The sequence below is a fragment of the Balaenoptera musculus genome, chromosome 13 (genome assembly GCF_009873245.2).
Source record: "Balaenoptera musculus isolate JJ_BM4_2016_0621 chromosome 13, mBalMus1.pri.v3, whole genome shotgun sequence".
Lineage (NCBI taxonomy): Eukaryota > Metazoa > Chordata > Mammalia > Artiodactyla > Balaenopteridae > Balaenoptera > Balaenoptera musculus.
Genome location: NC_045797.1, coordinates 67445625 through 67464483, shown reverse-complemented (window position 1 = coordinate 67464483; position 18859 = coordinate 67445625). Strand labels below are relative to the sequence as shown.

General features: G+C 41.2%; 2 protein-coding genes and 1 long non-coding RNA gene across 10 annotated transcripts in view; 2 read left to right on the top strand and 1 right to left on the bottom strand.

Annotated features, from left to right (window-relative positions):
* CLIP4 (CAP-Gly domain containing linker protein family member 4) overlaps positions 1-18859 on the top strand; it is an 87062-nt gene that overhangs the window by 57688 nt on the left and 10515 nt on the right. For 3 of the 8 annotated variants that reach the window (XM_036872828.1, XM_036872829.1, XM_036872827.1), the window contains one exon: positions 2138-4411. In XM_036872828.1, coding sequence (XP_036728723.1) covers positions 2138-2459 — 322 coding nt within the window. In that variant the 3' untranslated portion in view covers positions 2460-4411. Of the gene's footprint in view, positions 1-2137; positions 4412-5402; positions 5422-9395; positions 12213-12247; positions 12387-18859 lie in introns of those variants that run through there. The other 5 variants (XR_005022360.1, XR_005022361.1, XM_036872832.1 and 2 more) reach the window with 5 other exon arrangements.
* ALK (ALK receptor tyrosine kinase) overlaps positions 12575-18859 on the bottom strand; it is a 738293-nt gene continuing 732008 nt past the window's right edge. The window contains exons 28-30 of the mRNA XM_036872826.1: positions 16679-16813; positions 15898-15988; positions 12575-13982 (exon numbers count right to left, since the gene is read on the bottom strand). Of these exons, the coding sequence (XP_036728721.1) occupies positions 13299-13982; positions 15898-15988; positions 16679-16813 (910 nt within the window). The 3' untranslated portion in view covers positions 12575-13298. The remainder of the gene's footprint in view (positions 13983-15897; positions 15989-16678; positions 16814-18859) is intronic.
* On the top strand, positions 15315-17612 carry LOC118905882. The gene is made up of 3 exons (XR_005022362.1): positions 15315-15379; positions 16761-16843; positions 17518-17612. It is a non-coding gene; the product is annotated as an uncharacterized LOC118905882 (long non-coding RNA).

The window sequence follows — 18859 nt, the reverse complement described above, 5'->3', positions numbered from 1 at the left end:
GGGCTCTAGGCACGCAGGCTTCAGTAGTTGTGGCTCACGGGCTCTAGAGCGCAGGCTCAGTAGTTGTGGTGCACGGGCTTAGTTGCTCCGCGGCATGTGGGATCTTCCCGGACCAGGGATCAAACCCGTGTCCCCTGCATTGGCAGGCAGATTCTTAACCACTGCGCCACCAGGGAAGTCCCCACATTGTTTTAATTATTGTAATTTTATAATTTAACATAATGGCAATGTAAATTTTGCCATATTATTATTTTCCAACCTTTTCTTAATTATTAATACCCATTGCGGTTGTGAGCAAGAGCCTGGCCTTTGTGCTTGACAACCTTGGCTCTGAACCCCAGCTCTCCTCTTTACCATCTCTCTGACCTTAGGCAAATAGCTTGATTTTTCTTAGCCTCAAATTCCTCACTGGTTTGGGTGAGGTTGGATGAGATAATATATGTGAAGTGTTTGGCACATAGTAAGTGCTCAGGAAATGATAGATACTGTCATTATGTGAAATTCAGAGTAATTTCATCAGGTTGCAAAAAAAATATCATTTTGGGGAGGATTCATATATATATATATATATGTTTCTATCCAGGAGCAAAGCTTTTTCATTTTTCTTTTGTATATTCTTCAGTAAAGATTTATACTTTTCTTACAGGTATTATGTATTTCTTTGTTAACTTTGTATTTGTGCATTTGACGTGGTAAATATTTTTTTCCATTACATTTTATTTATTTATTTTTTTAATTTTATTTATTTATTTATTTATGGCTGTGTTGGGCCTTCGTTTCTGTGCGAGGGCTTTCTCTAGTTGCGGCAAGTGGGGGCCACTCTTCATTGCAGTGTGCAGGCCTCTCATTATCGCGGCCTCTCTTGTTGCGGAGCACAGGCTCCAGACGCGCAGGCTCAGCAACTGTGGCTCACAGGCCTAGTCGCTCCGCGGCATGTGGGATCTTCCCAGACCAGGGCTCGAACCCGTGTCCCCTGTATTGGCAGGCAGATTCTCAACCACTGCGCCACCACGGAAGCCCCCATTACATTTTATAACTAGGATTTATCACATGTGGCATAGGACAGGCTTTGGACCCCAGTTTTCCTACCCATAAAATTAGAGTGCTCTTCCTTTCTCCAGGGTCGTTAATAGGAAGAAATGAGACACGGTGTGTGGTAGTGTATTTAAAAATACGGAGAGTGAAATAAAATAGAAAACAAGCAGGACCTAGAGTCTGCTCATAGTCGGGCTCCCTGCGGTTTTGGTAACAGGTTCCGAGGTGTCTCTGCTCTGGGGCTGGGGGAAGGGTTTCTCTTGGAGGAGAGGTGGCGTGGACGGCGGGTTGAAGGCTCCACTGGTGGTGGTTTCTGGATGACTGTTTTGGGAGGTCTCAGGTCATAGGACAAGCTCCTGGGCATGTTTCTGTTTTGGGCAGAGTTGGCTACTTCCCGGGGACAGTGGAGGAAGCCCTGGGCAGTATCGGCATGAGGCCTTGGACGGGTTCCACGTGTGGGTGCCCAGTAGTTGTGTCATCAGGTCAGGCTGGTGGCGGGTGCTAGGAGGCAGTGCCTTGTAAGTAATGTTTTGTTGTAGAGAAAAGGGGAGGGATCCTGCTCCAGGCAACTAAGATCCTTCCTAATGTTAGTGACAGGGAGAGTGGCAAACCCTTAAATGTAACTGGAGTTCATTCATGGAAGGGGTGTGTGTGTGTGTGTGTGTGTGTGTGTGTGTGTGTGTAGTTTCTAAAGTTGTGGATTAACAGTTTTTAAAAATGGTTTTCATGTAAAGGAATATTTGAAAGGTGAGCAAAATGTAATTTTATTTACCACAGCCAAAATACTAGGTTCTTTTCTTTTTGCTTTGTCAAATAGGTATAGGTGTATGCTATTTTACCGAGGGCATGTGCATATATAAATTGCTAGTGAAATCTTAAATCCAGATTAGGGTAGTGTTAAAATAGCCAGAAGAGAAAAACGTTTTAATGTTAAAGAAAAGTATATCCTAATATTGCTATTTAGAGTAAGAAAGATAAAGTTGTGAACATAAAGTATGCCCTTTGGTGAATGACTTGTGAACCTGGCTGTGGAAACGAATACGGTGAATTGCATCACGTGGCTTTCGTGCGTAAGAGTTTCTCTGGCGTTCCCTCTGCGCAGGTCGAAGCCCGCTCTGCGCCGCAGCTGGAGCGGCAGCACCACGGCCGGCGGCCTGGAGGGGAGCGTGCGGCTGCACGAGGGCTCCCAGGTCCTCCTCACCAGCTCCAGCGAGATGGGCACCGTTAGGTACGTGGGCCCCACTGACTTTGCCTCGGGGATCTGGCTTGGACTGGAGCTTCGAAGTGCCAAGGGAAAGAATGATGGGGCAGTGGGAGACAAACGCTACTTCTCCTGCAGGCCAAACCACGGGGTCCTAGTGAGGCCCAGCAGAGTGACCTACCGGGGGATAAACGGGTCAAAGCTTGTGGATGAGAATTGCTGAGTTAAACTTCTACAGTATTAAATGAGCTCACACACACACACACACACACACACACACACACACACATATATAATGTAAAATAAAGAGTCCATGGCAAATGGTTTACTTTATTTAGCTTTTAGCTGTTATTTAAAATTTGAAAATAGAGCTATCTTCATGAAAATCATTATAACAATTCAGAGACTCCTTTAAAAAGCTAGAAATACGAACTGTGGGAATCATGGTTCTCTTAAAACAATCTCAAAATAAGCCTTTTTTTTTAAAGATTTAAAGCTTTAGACCCAAGAGAATTCTGAGACTTGGGAAAAAATGTGCCATTAAGTGACTGACTGACGTTGCTTACTCTGTCTCATTTTTGCACAGAATAGTGGATTTTCCATATGCCATAATTGTGAAGGTTTTCACTAGCCTTGGTTAACCTAAGACGTTCACATGACCTTTTTCTGTCAAGTATTTTCGGAGTTTTTATTTCTTTCTGTACTAATAAGGACGGTAAGAGAATAATAGCTGTGTGGCTAGGTATTTTTCATGTCTTTGGGTCAAGTTATTTGCCCTTCCAGGAATGCCTCACCTACAGATACGTTAGAACTGTAGGTAAGGCATTCCTGGAAGGGGCTCTGGAGCTCAGCCTCGTGTCCGCTGCCAGGTTCTAAAGCCGCCCTTCCTCACCCGGGGTCACGAGCTAGCTGGTTACCAGAGCTACAACTAGAACGTGGGTTTCCTGACCTGTGGCTCGGGCTCTTTCCGCTGTACAAAGCATGTCATCTCAGATCTTTCTTCTGTGTTAGTGACTGCCTCATCTGGAGGAATCACAAAAACCCATGATTAGGTTTATGAATTCAAGTCACAATTAGAATTTTTTGCACGTGCTTAATTAACTTCCTTATGGGACATATCTATAAAACACACACATATGAAGCACTTTTAAAATAAAACATGATGCACTTTCCTCTTTGTGGAGAATTTGCCATCATTTCCTCCAGGGATATGAAAAACATTAAAAAAATTATATTTATGACAAGAGAGCAAATTAAGATGGGTTAAGAAGAATGTAGTAACTATTCATTTAAATGTTTATGGTTTCTTGATTTTTTGTGTTATTATTCATAAAACTGGTGTTGCGTTTGCTGTTGTTGCTGTTTTTATATTTTCAATTGTTGCAGAATTCAGCCTGTTATAAAGCTGCAGAACTATATCATGTTTTTATTTTCCTTTTGAGCACATGTTTAACAAACTAAGCTTCATAATAGAGTGATGTAATAATGCAGAACATTTATGTTGTGGATATGTATTGAAGTTTGTCCTGTATGTATAAAGATATATCTTTTATTGTAGATATTTAGACTCTAAACTACCACGGAAATATTGGAACAGTTTGCTTTATAAGATAAAAAGCATCCTTCAAAATGGAGCTTGCTTTGTGCTTTAGAAATAATACGTTGAACTATTTTGCAATATACTATTTAAAATCTAAATTCTCTTGCTTTGCTGCCTTTTTAAAAAGGTGTGAAATTTCAAATATTGCTAGAGCTATTTTCCTGAAATACATTTGCAAAATAAGGCTGCTTTGTAATCAAGGAATATTTTTGATTGAAGAAAGTGACTGTACTGTGATTCAAAAGTAAACTTATTTTATTATATAGTTTATTTCTTAAAAACTCTATTTATACCTTACCGTGAAATCCATGACTACACTGAACTTGGTGGTCCATAATTCTTCCTGTTAAATATAAAACCCTGTAAGTTAGTAACAGTAATGCCAACACTGAATTTATTCTGAGGTCAGAGAACCAATTGTTCTCATATTTAGATTAGGATTACTGAATCCATGTAATGTGTATGTTTTACATATACTATACGTAAAAATTAGGTGTTTTCATTTGTGTTTTGCTTATGTCATTCAAAGTTCATGTCTTGAGCATTAATAAAAAGGGAAGCTGTTTTGGTTTGGAGTGGCATGTTGTCACTGACCCTGCCTGCAACTCTCCTTTTCTCAGGTACTCAGAGTGTATATGCTTTGTAGTTCACTTTTTTTCTTCTTACAGTAATGACTTGGATTTGTCCCATCGTTACCCTATAGCAGTGGTCTCCATCCTTTTTGGCACCAGGGACCGGTTTCGTGGAAGACAATTTTTCCACGGACCGGCATGGGGGGGATGGTTTCGGGATGATTCAAGCACATTACATTTATTGTGCACTTTATTTCTATTATTATTACATTGTAATATATAATGAAATAATTATACAACTCACTGTAATATAGAATCAGTGGGAGCCCTGAGCTTGTTTTCACTTGCCACTCACTGATAGGGTTTTGATATGAGTCTGCAAGCAGTTGATCTATTATGGTCTCTGGGCAGTCAGACCTCTCTGCTAATGATAATCTGTATTTGCAGCCGCTCCCCAGCGCTAGCGTCACCGCCTCAGCTCCACCTCAGATCATCAGGCATTAGATTCTCATAAGGAGCACGCAACCTGGATCCCTCGCATGTGCAGTTCACAGTAGGGTTCGCGCTCCTATGAGACTCTAATGCCACCGCTGATCTGACAGGAGGCTGAGCTCAGGCAGTAATGTGAGCGATGGGGAGCGGCTGTAAATACAGATGAAGCTTTGCTCGCTGGCCCGCCGCTCACCTCCTGCTGTGCGGCCCAAGGGCTGGGGACCCTTGTCCTATAGAGAGTCTTAAAAAGTACCATGCTTCTACTCAGCAAATAAAGTTATGTTTTTAGCTACTCTCCAATTATATTGTTTTGATGGAAGAGAACCATTTAAGAAGAGAATGTATTTCTGTGGTTTTCTAAAATTGCTTAATTATCTTTTATACCAGTGGGATTTCATGTGTTTATTTAGGGTAGGATAAAAAACCTTGAGTTTATAGATTTTAAAATATATATAAATAAGTATCTACATTCTACTAAAAGGCTTTGTTTCTATATTTTAAGGTAATTTGATGGGAGTATTTTTTAAGTGCTTAAAAGTGTTGAGATACAGACATTTGTGGAATCTGAGCTGAGGCATTGTAATCTTGGTGAGTCCCTTGCACTGTCCTCTCCCGAACTCCTTATCCCCTCTCATGTGTTATTTTTCTCCTTAGCATTTACCACCCTTGGTCATGCTACAACTTTTTGCTCATTACTTGTCCTGTCCCCTCACTGGATTGAGGGATGGGTTTTGACTGTTTTGTTCATCATTTCATCCCTAACACCTGGAATAACACTTGGCACCTACTACATGCTCGGGAAACATTTGTTAAATGAACAGAGGCAGTGGAGGCTGTTGATGGTTTAAAGTAGAGGTGTTGTCTCGCCAGCTTCAGCCAGGTGGGCTTGAGAGACCAGGCCGTGGGATGCGTAAATTTTGCTGGGTAGGGGAGGACAAAGGACAAGAAAGGTTTGAGTCATGGTAGCCCAACTTTACCCCAAAATAGTGACATGAAGGAGATAGAAGGATATTGGGTGTCAGGGGTAGAAAAGGGGGCAGGAAAGACACAGTGGGGTCACCTAACTGCCTATCTATTGTCCCTGGGGCTGGTTTTGAATTTCTGTTGTGATATGATAATTTAGGGAACACAGTAACGTGTGGTCTAACACAGAGAGGATGAACTGGATCTCACCCAGGTGTGCACAGCATTGGTTTCCGGTGCCAAGCATTTTTATTTCAGAGTTTTATTTTGGACCTGCCTATTTAGACTATGTGATAATATTATTTAAGCCACGTTGACTGAGGCTAGAGACCTAATGTGTTAGGAATCATTCTTAGTTAAGAAATAGATCTAGTAATTTTAACCGTTCACGGGCTATTTGTTATCTGAATGATCGACTCAGAGACATAATATGTATCACCACACGGCAAGCAAGTAGGAGAATTTATTTTTTATTTTTCTTCATGCCCTTTGCTTCACTACACTTATCTGTAATACAGACACAGTAGTTAATACAAAACTCACATCACATATATTTTTAGTAATTGTTCAGTAATATCCCTTGGTACATAGGCCCTTATTTACAAACAATGTCACATAAGCTGCTTGAATATACAACAGACATTCTTAGTGGAGCTTGTGTGTGGGCTGAACAAGTTAAGTAGGTCGTGTTAAGATTTTCTTACCAGCAGAGTATGATGCCTTTGCACAGGCAAAAAGAATTTTTTCTAGCAAAATTTTTGCCAATGCTCCTTTTTACAGAAGGGAAAAAGAAGTTTATGGGGAGGAATTAGGGTAGATGGGCACGTGTTACTGACAACAATATATTTTCATTATGCGTGGTAGAAATGAAACTTCTTTTCTGCTTGTAGCCTTTTCCCTTGACGAGAAAGGCACCAAGCGGTGTGGGAACCTTTTTCCTCTTGTCCCTTTAGAATATCTTATAACAAATAGAATTCTCAGGATAAAGCAGCAGCAGGTCTCATCATTTTTCAGTTCAAATAGGGAAGTGTGGTCGTGGTGCTGCAGAGGGGCAGTAAGTTCTGAGTTATGTTAGTAAAGATACTCTAGGTGTTTAAATTGAGACTATTAGCTTAAAACATAACCTGTCCCTAGTGATCACTGCTGTCATTTGACAAATGATCATAAATATGGTTTTAATTTCAGCTCTAAAATCCTAAATGAACCCAGATGTCAAGTTTGTTGCTCCTGTAGATAACGCAGGTCCTTACACTCAGGCACACCTTGTATGCCTCTTTGTCCTCGGAGGAACTGGTCTTAGGATTGGATATTTAGTCGGAGTTGTTTGAATTGGATAAATGAAATTAAATAGGGAGTATCAGGAAGCTACTTGTGCTGAACTAAATTTGAATTTTAAGCATTCCTAAAGTTTAGGAAGTTTAAATATCCAGATGCTGTGTTCTCCTTGACCTGTGTTGATCTCATAGAGGTTAAGTTCTTTCAACTCCAGCCTGATAGAGGTGTTACTCAAAGTACCCTTACCTTCTTGAAGACTGGACTAACTATTTTTCACATAACAAATCAAATTAGACTGACATGGAAATGAATCATGTTAAAATTACATGCACAGCTTCAAGCCATTCTTTTTATTCTTTCTCTAATATGACTTCCAAGATTCAGCTTAAATCTCAGTCAACAGTGTTGATAACATTGGCTGTCCCTGACAGTTCTTGTTATGAAGAATAGGTGTTACTATGCAATATCTTTGGGAAAAGTATCCTAAAATGGATTTTAAAATGAATTTTAATCATCATAAAAGTCCCAATTGATGGCAGGGGAAAGTGGATTTTGTATTATACACAATAGAGAAGAGGATTAAAGTGAAAATTTTCAGTCTCCTTTATTGAACCTGCCAGTAAAATGGATTTCTAGTAAGAATTCCAGTAGATTATATGTGTCAGTTAAAAACGTTGTGATTTTTCTCAAGCGATCTTTTCTCTTTCTTGAAGGGACTAGGGCTTAGGGAAGTAAGAAATAGCATGAGATTTCTTGAGGTCTCACTTCACACTCCTTGGTGTGTGACAGAGGAAAATTCAGTGTCATGTTCTGCTTTAGTTTCTTTTATAAAACATCACCAGCTGCTTACTGGTACATACATGAGGAAAAAGAATTTGTCCTTAATCTTACTTTACTTCTTACTGAGAACTGTGAAATACCACATAAATATTATTTTGAAATAATGCAAAAATATTTAAATTGGTTTTTTTCCCCTCAACTATTAGATGCACTAAAATGTAGACAGTTGCCTGCAGTTGTCACAATCTTCTCTTTTGGTCTTTTGGTGGGGCATTTGAGTTGGCTATCTTTTGGGGATTCCCTACTACTAGATCCACTATAACACTATATAATTCGGAACAGGTTTCCAAAAATTGCCCTCCAGTGGCAGTGGGTGTCTCCACAAACCCAAAAAGAGGGATTCTCTCCAATCCAATGGTGACTGGGAGAGAAGACTCCTGTTATTAGCGAATTCCTCATCATAATGGTTCCATGATGCTTGTTCAGAGATGCCTGACTCCACAGACACTGCCTGGTCTTGAACGTGTGGCTTATCCTGGGCTTTGTTACTCTGGGAATGAGCACTGACAGCAAGTGCATCAGATCTGTCATCGAGTATTAGGTGTGGTAAAAGATAACCTTCAAGTGATAAGTTGCATGATTTTACTTTGCTAATAAGGTTGCCACTGTAGCAAATGTAATAAAAGAGAAGTAAGTGGTGTCATGGTGAGCGTGAAGGTCATTAAACAGACATGATTCTCATAGTCCTGTGTCAGCTTTGCTTTCAGGAAACCACCCCAGATAGCAACCTCATTTTGCTACGTTAATGATTTTGTGATTTGTTAAAGAGATCTTTGAATAGAACAATAAACAGAGAACTGATGCTAAACTTCTTTCTGGTCTGCTTTTGTATAAAGATTAAATATAATTTGGCTCACTGGGATTGTGCACTGAATTAATTGGCTTTGGCTCTGAATGAATTAAGGGTCTCTCACACACACACGCACGTGCGCACACACACACCAGTCATGTCCCACCAACTGTGGGCCAGATGTTGGGATTTACCTTACACAGAGGTGAAGTCTTACAGAATCATAGACTTCAGAATCAAAGGAAGGGGGCCTCTGAGACCAAACTGCTCATGTTTTTAAATGAGAAAGTGAGAGTTTAACTTGCTCGGGTCATGTAGGTAATTGCTGTCTAATACCTACGCCCTTAACTCCTGCTCAGTCTGCCTGCTGTTTCTCAAATAATTGACGAATGCTAAACCATGCAGAATATTATAACCATCTGAGGTTTTAACAGTCCGATAGTCATCTATACTGGCAAATAACCTCTCAAGATGTAAACGCTCTAGGGAGCGTTAATATACTAGTTGCTAAGGCTTAGTGAGTTCATTTAGTAAGACTGCCTTTCAGCTAACATCTGCTGAAAAACACCTACCCAACGAGCCTTTTAGTGATGGCGGGATAACTAATTGTGAGCAATTGCTTTCAAGGAGGCAGTAGGCCTTAGCAGATGAACGGAGTGGGGCAACCGCTGGAGCACGTGTCAAGCGGAAGGAGCTGAGGAGTGGACAGCGGACGGCGCTGCAGGCAGACCCGGTACCTGCGGTTCTCCTACCCTGGTGGTGCCGTCTTTACATGGAAGGGTTACACGCTTGTTTATGTTTACTGAACAGCTGAAGCGGGGAGAGTCATCGCTCTGGTGCTGTGGTTCGAGTCCGTGTTCCTCCCTGCCCCCAACTCCATGCCGTAGTCTTTTGTTGCACTGAGTTTTTCAAATGTTTCAAAGCTGTTAAGCTAGGGCTAAAAATAGCTTTGTACTTGAGTGGTGCATTAAAACTTAAACACACCTATTCAGGATACCAAATCAAAATAGAATCTTAATAGAAGCCTTACCAGTTCTTGATAATTATCTTTTATTTTAGGGCATCTTGTGGAGGATTATGGGAATGCTGGTTTCTGTTTTGTATGTTCACACAACAGCTTAGGGAACCATCTGCTGCAATGAAATTAGCAAAGTCAAGTTGTATGTTCTTTGGGGACCCATTTAAAAAGTCATTAGCTAAAGACAGATTGACAACACACTTCATACATTTTATGAATTTTGTCATAGGAAGTTTGTTATTCAGAGTAGTCTAAATTCATAAGCATCATGTTTTAGGTCTACAAAGCTCATATGAATTTTAGTCCTACTATTACTGGAGAAAAATCTAGCAAAATAGCCTGATCCCTTAGAATTTCTTAGTGGTGTGCCCTGTGAATTTGGATGTAAAAGCCTCATATTTTATGGACAAAAGTTAATCTGTGGTTACATAATATCTCACAGCTGTAGAGTTTACCAAGCACTATATAGAGAGGCCAGAAATTTTTTAAAAAGAATTCATCAAATGGGTTAAATAGCTTCCTTTGATGCTTATTTTTTAACACTAAGTGTGGTAGAGAGTCTTTACATTCTTCTTTTGCCCTGAAAGGACTTGGTTCTGGTAGGGTTCTTGCTACTGTCATTAAACAAGTGACAGGCAAAGCCAGCGTGGCACAGAAGGGGAGCCGGGAGGGCCAGACGGGAGTGGTGGGGAGGGCAGGTGAGTAGAGAGACACGCTGACTGTTGAAATTCTCCCCACACCCAACCCAAATCACTTGGGAATTCAAGAGGTATGAGAGGGAGTGCTTGTGCTTTCACACAATTTATAATCTTCCTGAGGGGCAGTGAGAAAGGGACGTTATTATCCTCATTTTGTACAATATATGGAGACACTGAGGTATAGACAGGTCTGATAACCCAGGGAGAGCCAGGACTCACATCCTAACGGGCTAGAGAATCTGGTCTTTCAACTACTAAGTATACCTTACTCTTTCTAAAACATAAAGTTCATTCCTGCTATGTTGATTTGCTATAATTTTGAGGTGCCACATATTGGCACTGGTCATTCCTCACAAATTGCTGATTTCCCAATGGAATGATTGTGAACTTCTGATGAGCTTCTTTATAGACATGGAATAAGAATAATTATACTAGCTTATGGTTTAATTAACATAACATCTACAGACTTTTACTTGTGCCTGTTCATGTTCTAGGTGGAACTTTGCATCATAATTAATAAATATGTGAGTCCACAGCATCTGTACAAATTGCTGGAGCCACATGGCTGGAGCAATCTTGAGTGTACAACAGTCCAGGTTAATACGGTGCCAATACATGGGCTTGCAGCGAGTTAAATAAAACATCTTGAGGACGTCATATCTCAGTGTGGAGTTGTTTATTTTCCACGTATACAAGCTTTTAAGATTGGACTATCATTTACATGAAAATTGATACCAATAAAGATGATTAGAGAGAATCGACAAATCAATCTCAGTGGTAGTAAGGCACAACCTGAAAATGTAATGGGTCTGTAGTTTTCAAGAAGAGAAAGGGATAAGATTTTTTCCTTGTTAATGAAGGAGTTGGCTATTTAACCATATAACATGCTCCCTGTTTCACTGGTTACTGGTGTTACAAATATAAAATGAAATTGTTCTTCTCAGTTTTGACAGCTTCTCTGTCATCCTTTTAGGAGAGTGTTTTTCAAAGTGTGATTCTTGGACCCCTTCAGGTGGTTTACAAATTAGACTAATGTTTATATAATTAGACTTTACTTTGCACCGGGCATGAGCTAAAACTTCATTGATACAGGTATTTAGAGATGAGTTCATTGATGTTTCATCTTCACGTGTGTCTGATGCAAATATTTTTGGCAGTTAAAGGAAAAGTGGTGTCCAGGGTATCAGCGCTTCTAGAGATGTGCAGAACTACTGACTAGGGCAAGGCTCTGCCATAGGAGGACTCAACACTCACTGGTCTAGTGTTGGCTTAGAACAGAATGGCTTTCCCACATCCAGAGTGAGACTTTTGATGTAGGTGAAATTAAGAAGGTAGGAGAAAAGGTAGATGAACACTGTCCTTTCGCTCGGGAATGCTTAGTGCCTAACAAGCGATAAAAAATGCTTTCTTCCCAAAGTGATGTTTTGGCACAGCTACCACCAGAAAAGAAACTGGGTAAGAGAACGAAGGGGAGCAGAAAGAAAGAATGAGATGACAACTTACTGATAAAGCATCACTGCATATGTACATGTGTAAGGTTTAACAGATTCCCAACTCCTTTGCGTGGAGATAAATTTCATCTGCGAAAACCAAGTTCAGAACTCCCATTGTAATATGTCACTGCCAACCTCAGCACTCCAAGTGTTCCTTAGTTCCTTTACTCATTGCCACCCAGAGAAAAAATTCTGTTCTACCCTGTATTTGACAGGTATACAGATTATGCTATGTGTATTTCAGCAAATTTGTGTTTCTGTGTATGCTAGGATCACATGATAAAGGGAGCGAAAACTCAGGTGAAGCCCGAGGAAGGAAGGATAGATACTGCATTAGTACCTCTTCTTAGGACCGCCGGAGGGCCTGCTACTCCAATGATCCACCACTAGGAGTAGAAACTTCAACTTGGTAAGCTTGGTGATTGAAACTGTTGAAAGGTTTGACACTAATGCCCATGAATGGATATGTTTCTATGCTTCCATGTATCACTGCTGCTTAAATTTTTTCTTTTTAAATCATCGGAGTTTATTTTAGTGGAAAGTCTTAAAATAAGTAATTAATAATTTAAATCTTGAGTTTTCAACACAGTAGGAAACCTCACACTCAGTTGTTCACTTTTAGTAGGAGGGTTCTCTTAAGGCATGAGGTATATTAATTGGATGTTGGAATCTCTCGATCTGTACCCGTGTTTTGTCATCTCAAAGCACTTTTGAGTATTTGCATTTCATTTAGATGAGTGTATACACATTTTCTCTCTACTACCACAACTATTTACCACATTTTTACGATCGTCGATGAATCATCACAACTGAAAACATCCAAACGTCATCCACAGTGACGTTTCAGCGAGTTGTCTATGATTTTTCTTTTCCAAGTAAAGAATGTCTTTCCCCGCGCTGACTCACTGCAGAGAACTCCCTTATTTCTGTTCCCTCTGCCCTCAAGTGGTCCAGGCCCACATCAACAAGGTAAGGGAGCATCTATGACTCCAACTAGGAAACACATGAGCGCCAGTTCTGCGTGCGTGGAGGTGGAGCGCACAGGATTGGAAAGAAACAGGGGGAGGTGGACACCAGCCGTGCGTCAAAACCCTGCGCAGCCCCATTCGGGCCTCGTGTTTATCCCTCGTCTTTATGAGATTTTCTCCTCTTGAAAGAACAGGATGAACCCGTGCTCGAAACCTCTTGAAGCAATTTGAAAATACAGCTTTTGATGTGGCACTTCGAAACAAGTTGGCACAGAATGAAAAGTGACATTTGGTCTGGGGCTTGCGGAGGCCCCGTTACCTGGCGCGTGCCGCCCTCGGGCTGGGGCTCGGGCTCAGGGCGCAGGCTGGCTCTTGGTCGCGGGGTCCTCGTAGCGGCCCGGACCCAGGGCGGCGGCCTCCGGGGGAAAGCCCTGCTGCTGGTAGCCGTAGTGGACGGTGCCGCACGGGAAGTGGCGCAGCCTGAACAGAGGCACGTCCCTCAGGCTGGCGGTCAGCGAGGATGGCTCGAGGAGCAGAGAGGTGCCCGGACGGCGGCCGGTGGCCGCGGGGGGCAGGATAGCACAGCCGCCCTCGCCGCCCGCGTTCCCCCTCTCGCGCTGCTCCTTCTTCGCCTGAGGATTGCTCTTTTTGGTGGGTTTCTCTGTAAACCAGGAGCCGTAAGTTGGGTTCCATAGGCTGGTGGGCTTGTTTCTGGACCCCTGGACTTGGTGCAGCTCCGAGGGCGGGTTGCACTGAGAGAATGCCATGTTAACGTGTCCCCCCTTCACGGCCGGCGCCCTGGCGCCTCGGGCAGAGGCCTCTGCGGCCACGGGCTTCTTGCCGGCTTTGCCCGAGGAGGCGGAAGGCAGAGCCGTGCGGGCGGCTGGCTCGCGGCCCTCCTCCCGCTTGGCCTGGGGAGCGGAGACCAGCAGAGGAGGGATTCCCTCAGGGTCCTTGGGCCTCATGGGCACCTTCTCTTCCTCTTCCACGAGGGGCCCGTATTCTATGGGCAAAGCAGTGTTGATCACATCTGGGTCCTACAGGTGGGAGAAATGGACGGACAGAAACTTTGAACCACAGGCCAAACATGTTGGATCTGGAAGCTCCCTTAGCCGCGGATGTCAACCGAACTTATTTTACAGATGAAGAGACTATTCAGTGTTTATTGGGAATCTGTTAATTTATAAGCACGGGGGAATAAGAAACGGGAAATCATCCTTATCTTTGGAGAGCTTGGTGGATAAGTACTATTACAGAAGTGCCTGCAGGTGCTGGGAGAGGGTGCCGGGAAGTGGCCCACTGCCAGGGCAGGCGAGAGGGGTCAGGAAAGACTTTGCAGAGACCACCTTTGGGCAAATCTTAGAGATTAATGGATTTAAAAGATTGTAAATTACTTTAAAAAAATGATTCCAGTTGAAATCCTTTCAACTAAAAAGTCTATGTGTTTGACTTCAAGTGTGTGTGTGTGTTTGTGTGTGTGTTGGGGGCAAGGGGAGGGTAGGAGAGGAAAGACACACTATGTGGGCTTAACAGGTTAACTTCTAGTTCTCTTCTTTCCATTTCCATCATGTTTGGATGGGCTACACTTGATTATAACATTTCTGGGTATTGTCATCGTATCATTACACGAGCCGATATCACAATGCAGTTCTTAACTAGTTCTTTAACAGTTCTTTAACTAGTCTGTATCTGATGAAACCCAGGAAATACTGAAGTGCTAAGAGGAAAACCATTTACAAAATCAGCTCTGTGCTAGATCATTTTTACAGCGACAGACTAATATAGAAAAGCAGAAGGCAGTTGCCAGAGATTTGAGGAAAATTTGTGGTAGAAAGCTTAAAGTTGCAGAAACTTGATTCTGTAATATTTTATGCAAATTGGAAAAACCATTACTTCAGTTTAACAGAAAAACATATAGGTCCAGTATTCATCAGTAAAGAGTTTAAGAATAAAAAACAACTACCTTCTAATTCTCTCTGCTTTAGTCTTAATTCCTTCCCTATTAATCATTAATCTCTATAGTGAGGCATTCAAAATATGCTTGTACAGAGTTCCTTGCTTTTAAGAGGGCTCTTATGTACTTTGGAGAAGAAAATTACTCCAAAGTATATATACTTAAGTGGATGTATTCCATTAATATTACAACATAATAACCTAAAAGCCACTGAACATAAAGTTCTCTGAAAGAACCCCGAATAACTTGAAGTCTGTGTAGACAGACGCCTTCCGAGCCCAAAGGGCCCGAAAAGATGGAATCTAGAGGACAGGAAATGACTAGTGTGAAAATGTGTATGTCTATTGTCACAACTAAGATGAGAGGGAGTTTAGAGAGGTAGTGGTTTATTGTCTGACTTCTAAAATGTTCTCCAGAATTAGATATCCTGACAGAATGAGAGGCAAGAGAGGGAAAGAAAGCACATACAGCGGAGCGGAGGTAAGTGTTGGCCTGAAAGTGGTGCGGGCGGCGCGGGAGGAGGGGCCGCCCTGAAGGAGAGGAGGGCACGGCCCCACTGAGGACGCGCAGATGCAGAGGCGAAGGAAACGGAGGGGCGGGGGTTCTCACTTGATGACCTCCGCTCTTGAGGAGGTAGGAGGCATAGTCATCTGCGGAAAATGGTATCCCATTTCTATCAAAAGAGGAAAAACTTAGTCCTTGCTGACGGAAATGGGAGCGGGGTTTGCATAGGGACCAGCGGGAGGGCGGGGAAGCTGTGTGGCTTGCACAAAACCTCTCCAAGCCTCAACTCCTCTAAGTGGCAGCGACTAGTATTTGTCTACAAAACAGGCAAACTGAGATACTACTCATTTTACTTCATAGATAATTAACATTCGTCCTCATGATCGTAACTCATATTTCCTGGCTGGTGTAACTGTTATTTCACATTTTGGTATTTGCCATCTTCAAGACTTTTCCATATAAATGCTGGCCAAGGGGGGCGGAAATGTTTATACCTGGGTGCAGTATTCAATCCTCTCCAAAATTATGGCAAAGTTGGGCCTGTCTTCAGGCTGATGTTGCCAGCACTGGGTCATTATCCGGTATCTAAAATAAGAACAAGCACATTAATTAAAATCAAGAGAAACAGGATGAAAAATTCGTTTTTTCCCCCAGCACTTTTCTAAATGGGACTGGAATGGCACTGTCTTCGAGGGTGGGGACTCATCTTGTCCCGTGTTGGCACGTGTTGCCAACTGCCAACTGCTGATGGGCAGAGTATGAAGGTGTATATAACATAGGGCTCGTGAACATGGACATCCTGGTGTTTACGTTACATATGGCTCCTCTCGTTCCAGTCCTGAATTAAAGTCACCTCTGGGACAGAATATTCTATTTCCCATCTGCCTTGTTTGTGGGAAGGAGGGATGTCAGACAGGACAGCAGAAAACGCAGGGAATAGAAACACTTAAAGGAGACTCAAGACCCATGGTGTAGGGCAGCAGGGGCGGAGTCTGGGACACAGATTCCTAGGAGGTGCTTGAGGCGTGTGAGCCTGGTGAGTCCACAGCCTCCATCCAGACGATGGATACCTTTTCAGGTGTGACATTATTGCTTTCAAGGGGCTGGAAGACTAACCCATTGAAGCCACAGACATATTCCTCTCTTGGGGCATATTAAATGAGGTCAGCCATCTGTTCCTTCATTTTAAAACAAAAAAGCATATGTGGCTGCAGATATTTTTTGAAAAGGAAAACTGTGCTTAGTAACTTGTAGAAATTCCTAAAAGAGTCGTACACAGGCCCGGGGCAGTTCTTAGGTGGGTCCATCCGTCCTCCACTGGTGACAAACTCCAGAACCTCCTGGTTGCTTTTGCTAGGGTACGGCATGTATCCAAGAGAGAAGATTTCCCACAGAAGCACTCCGAAGGACCTGCGCACAGGACGGGAGATGTGGATACGGGTACACACACAGACACAGGCACTGACACACACACGTGTACACATACACACTCAGACACACATAAATACACAGACGCACATACATATCATATACACAGGGACATAAACACATACACATACACAGACACACATACATAGACACACACAGACATACACACATGTAAAATTTTAATTTTTTAAATTTCACATTTTTTCCACAATAAAGAACTCTTCATATGGAGAAAAAGAAAAGAATGAGAAAGTAGTCACATGTGAAGCTCCCTAAAAACATAACCAGCATGTTATTTTTTTGGTTCAAGTTTCTGTGCTTTGATTTTTTTTTATATAATTGCTGTGATTTGTTTGCAAATTCCATTATAGCATAAACATTTTGCATGCTAATGCCAACATTTTTATAAATAGAATTTGACGTGGCTGTAAAGTGTTCCACTGAGTAGTTGTGCCATAATTTGCCGTATCATTTCCAGACTGTTTTCAATTTTTCAAATATTTAAAAAATACTGTGCTGAACATCTTTATACATTTTTAAAAGGACAATTTCCTTAGGATAAATTTCCTGAATTTAGAATTAGGATAATCTAGTAAAATCTAGGATAATTTTAAAGGAATTACTAGGTCAAAATAATATGAACACTGAAACATTCTTTACCCATATTGTCCATTCGACTTCCCAAGGGGTCACTCTGATCATCAACCAGCATTGTGAATCAGGCACTCCCACCAACACTGAGAACTTTTGCTGATTTTTAAGGTAAAAAATGGTAGAATATTTTAAATTATGTTTATTGACTTGATAATTAACATGGTTGAGTGTGTGTGTTAATTCATTTTTTTTTCCTATGAATGGTTCATATTTAACCACATATTGTCCATTTTAAACCACATATTGTTTTGGTATCTATCAGTTTTTTTGATTTATAGACATACATACTTTATATATCAAAGATGTTAACCTTTTATCCAAAATTCAAATAACTTCTATTAGTTGCTTTCTAATTCTCCTTTTTAGCATGCCAAAGATTTTTATTTTTAGGTAGTCAAATCTATTTAAAATTTTTTTGTGATTTCCTCCACCTGTTTTATAGATTCTACAATCCTCTCTTTACCAGCAATTAGATGAATATTTGCTATTTTCTTCCAGTTGTATTTGTTTTCTTCTCTCTTCCCAAATCCAGTCGGAATTGAGTTTGGTGTATAGTGTGAGGTAAGGATGTCACTTTATTAGCTCTTCTAAAACCACTTTTTGAACAATACATATTCCTAAAATAATTTTCTCTTCAACTATTGACTTGTGAGTAAAGCAGGTCTGTTCCAGACTATCTATTCACTTCATCGATTTGTCTGCTTCTTGCATTGATACTACACTCTTTTACTTTTTGTGTATTTATGTTTTAATATCTGGTAGGGCATTTTCCCCTTATTTCTCTCTTTTTAAAGAAATGTATTTGATTTCTCATTTATTTGCTTTAAATGAACTTTATAATGATTTTTATCATGTTCCAAAATCATCTGCTTTGATATTTTGACTAAAACTTGTCTTTTAAAACTTTAATTTCATAATTAGCTTTTTGACAGAAAAGAAAAAGCCTATTTTTATTTTTGTGTCTGGTTGTAGTTTTCTGATGTTAATAAATATTATCTCAAAAATTGTAAAGAACTGTAGTTCCTCCATCTCCTAAGGAACACAAGTACTTTTTATTGACATAATTTAGGTGAAATTTCAAAGGTTCTTGTGAGGAGAATTGGGCAAAGATATTTTCCATATATTTTAGGTGAGAAGGCTGAAGCAGAGGTTACTATACAGCTAATTCAAGACAGACTGGAATACATGATTAGATCTCTTAATTCTACTACCTACAAATTGCCTGGTGCATATATTATTCCTCTCTGTTTGGTGGTCTGCCCCCAAGGCAAAACAAAATAAGCAAAATCATGGATGAAACTGGCAGCAGGGCTTAAAGAATTCCAGCGATATGTTTTCTGCTTGTCTAGACAGCTAGGGAGATAGATTGCAGTA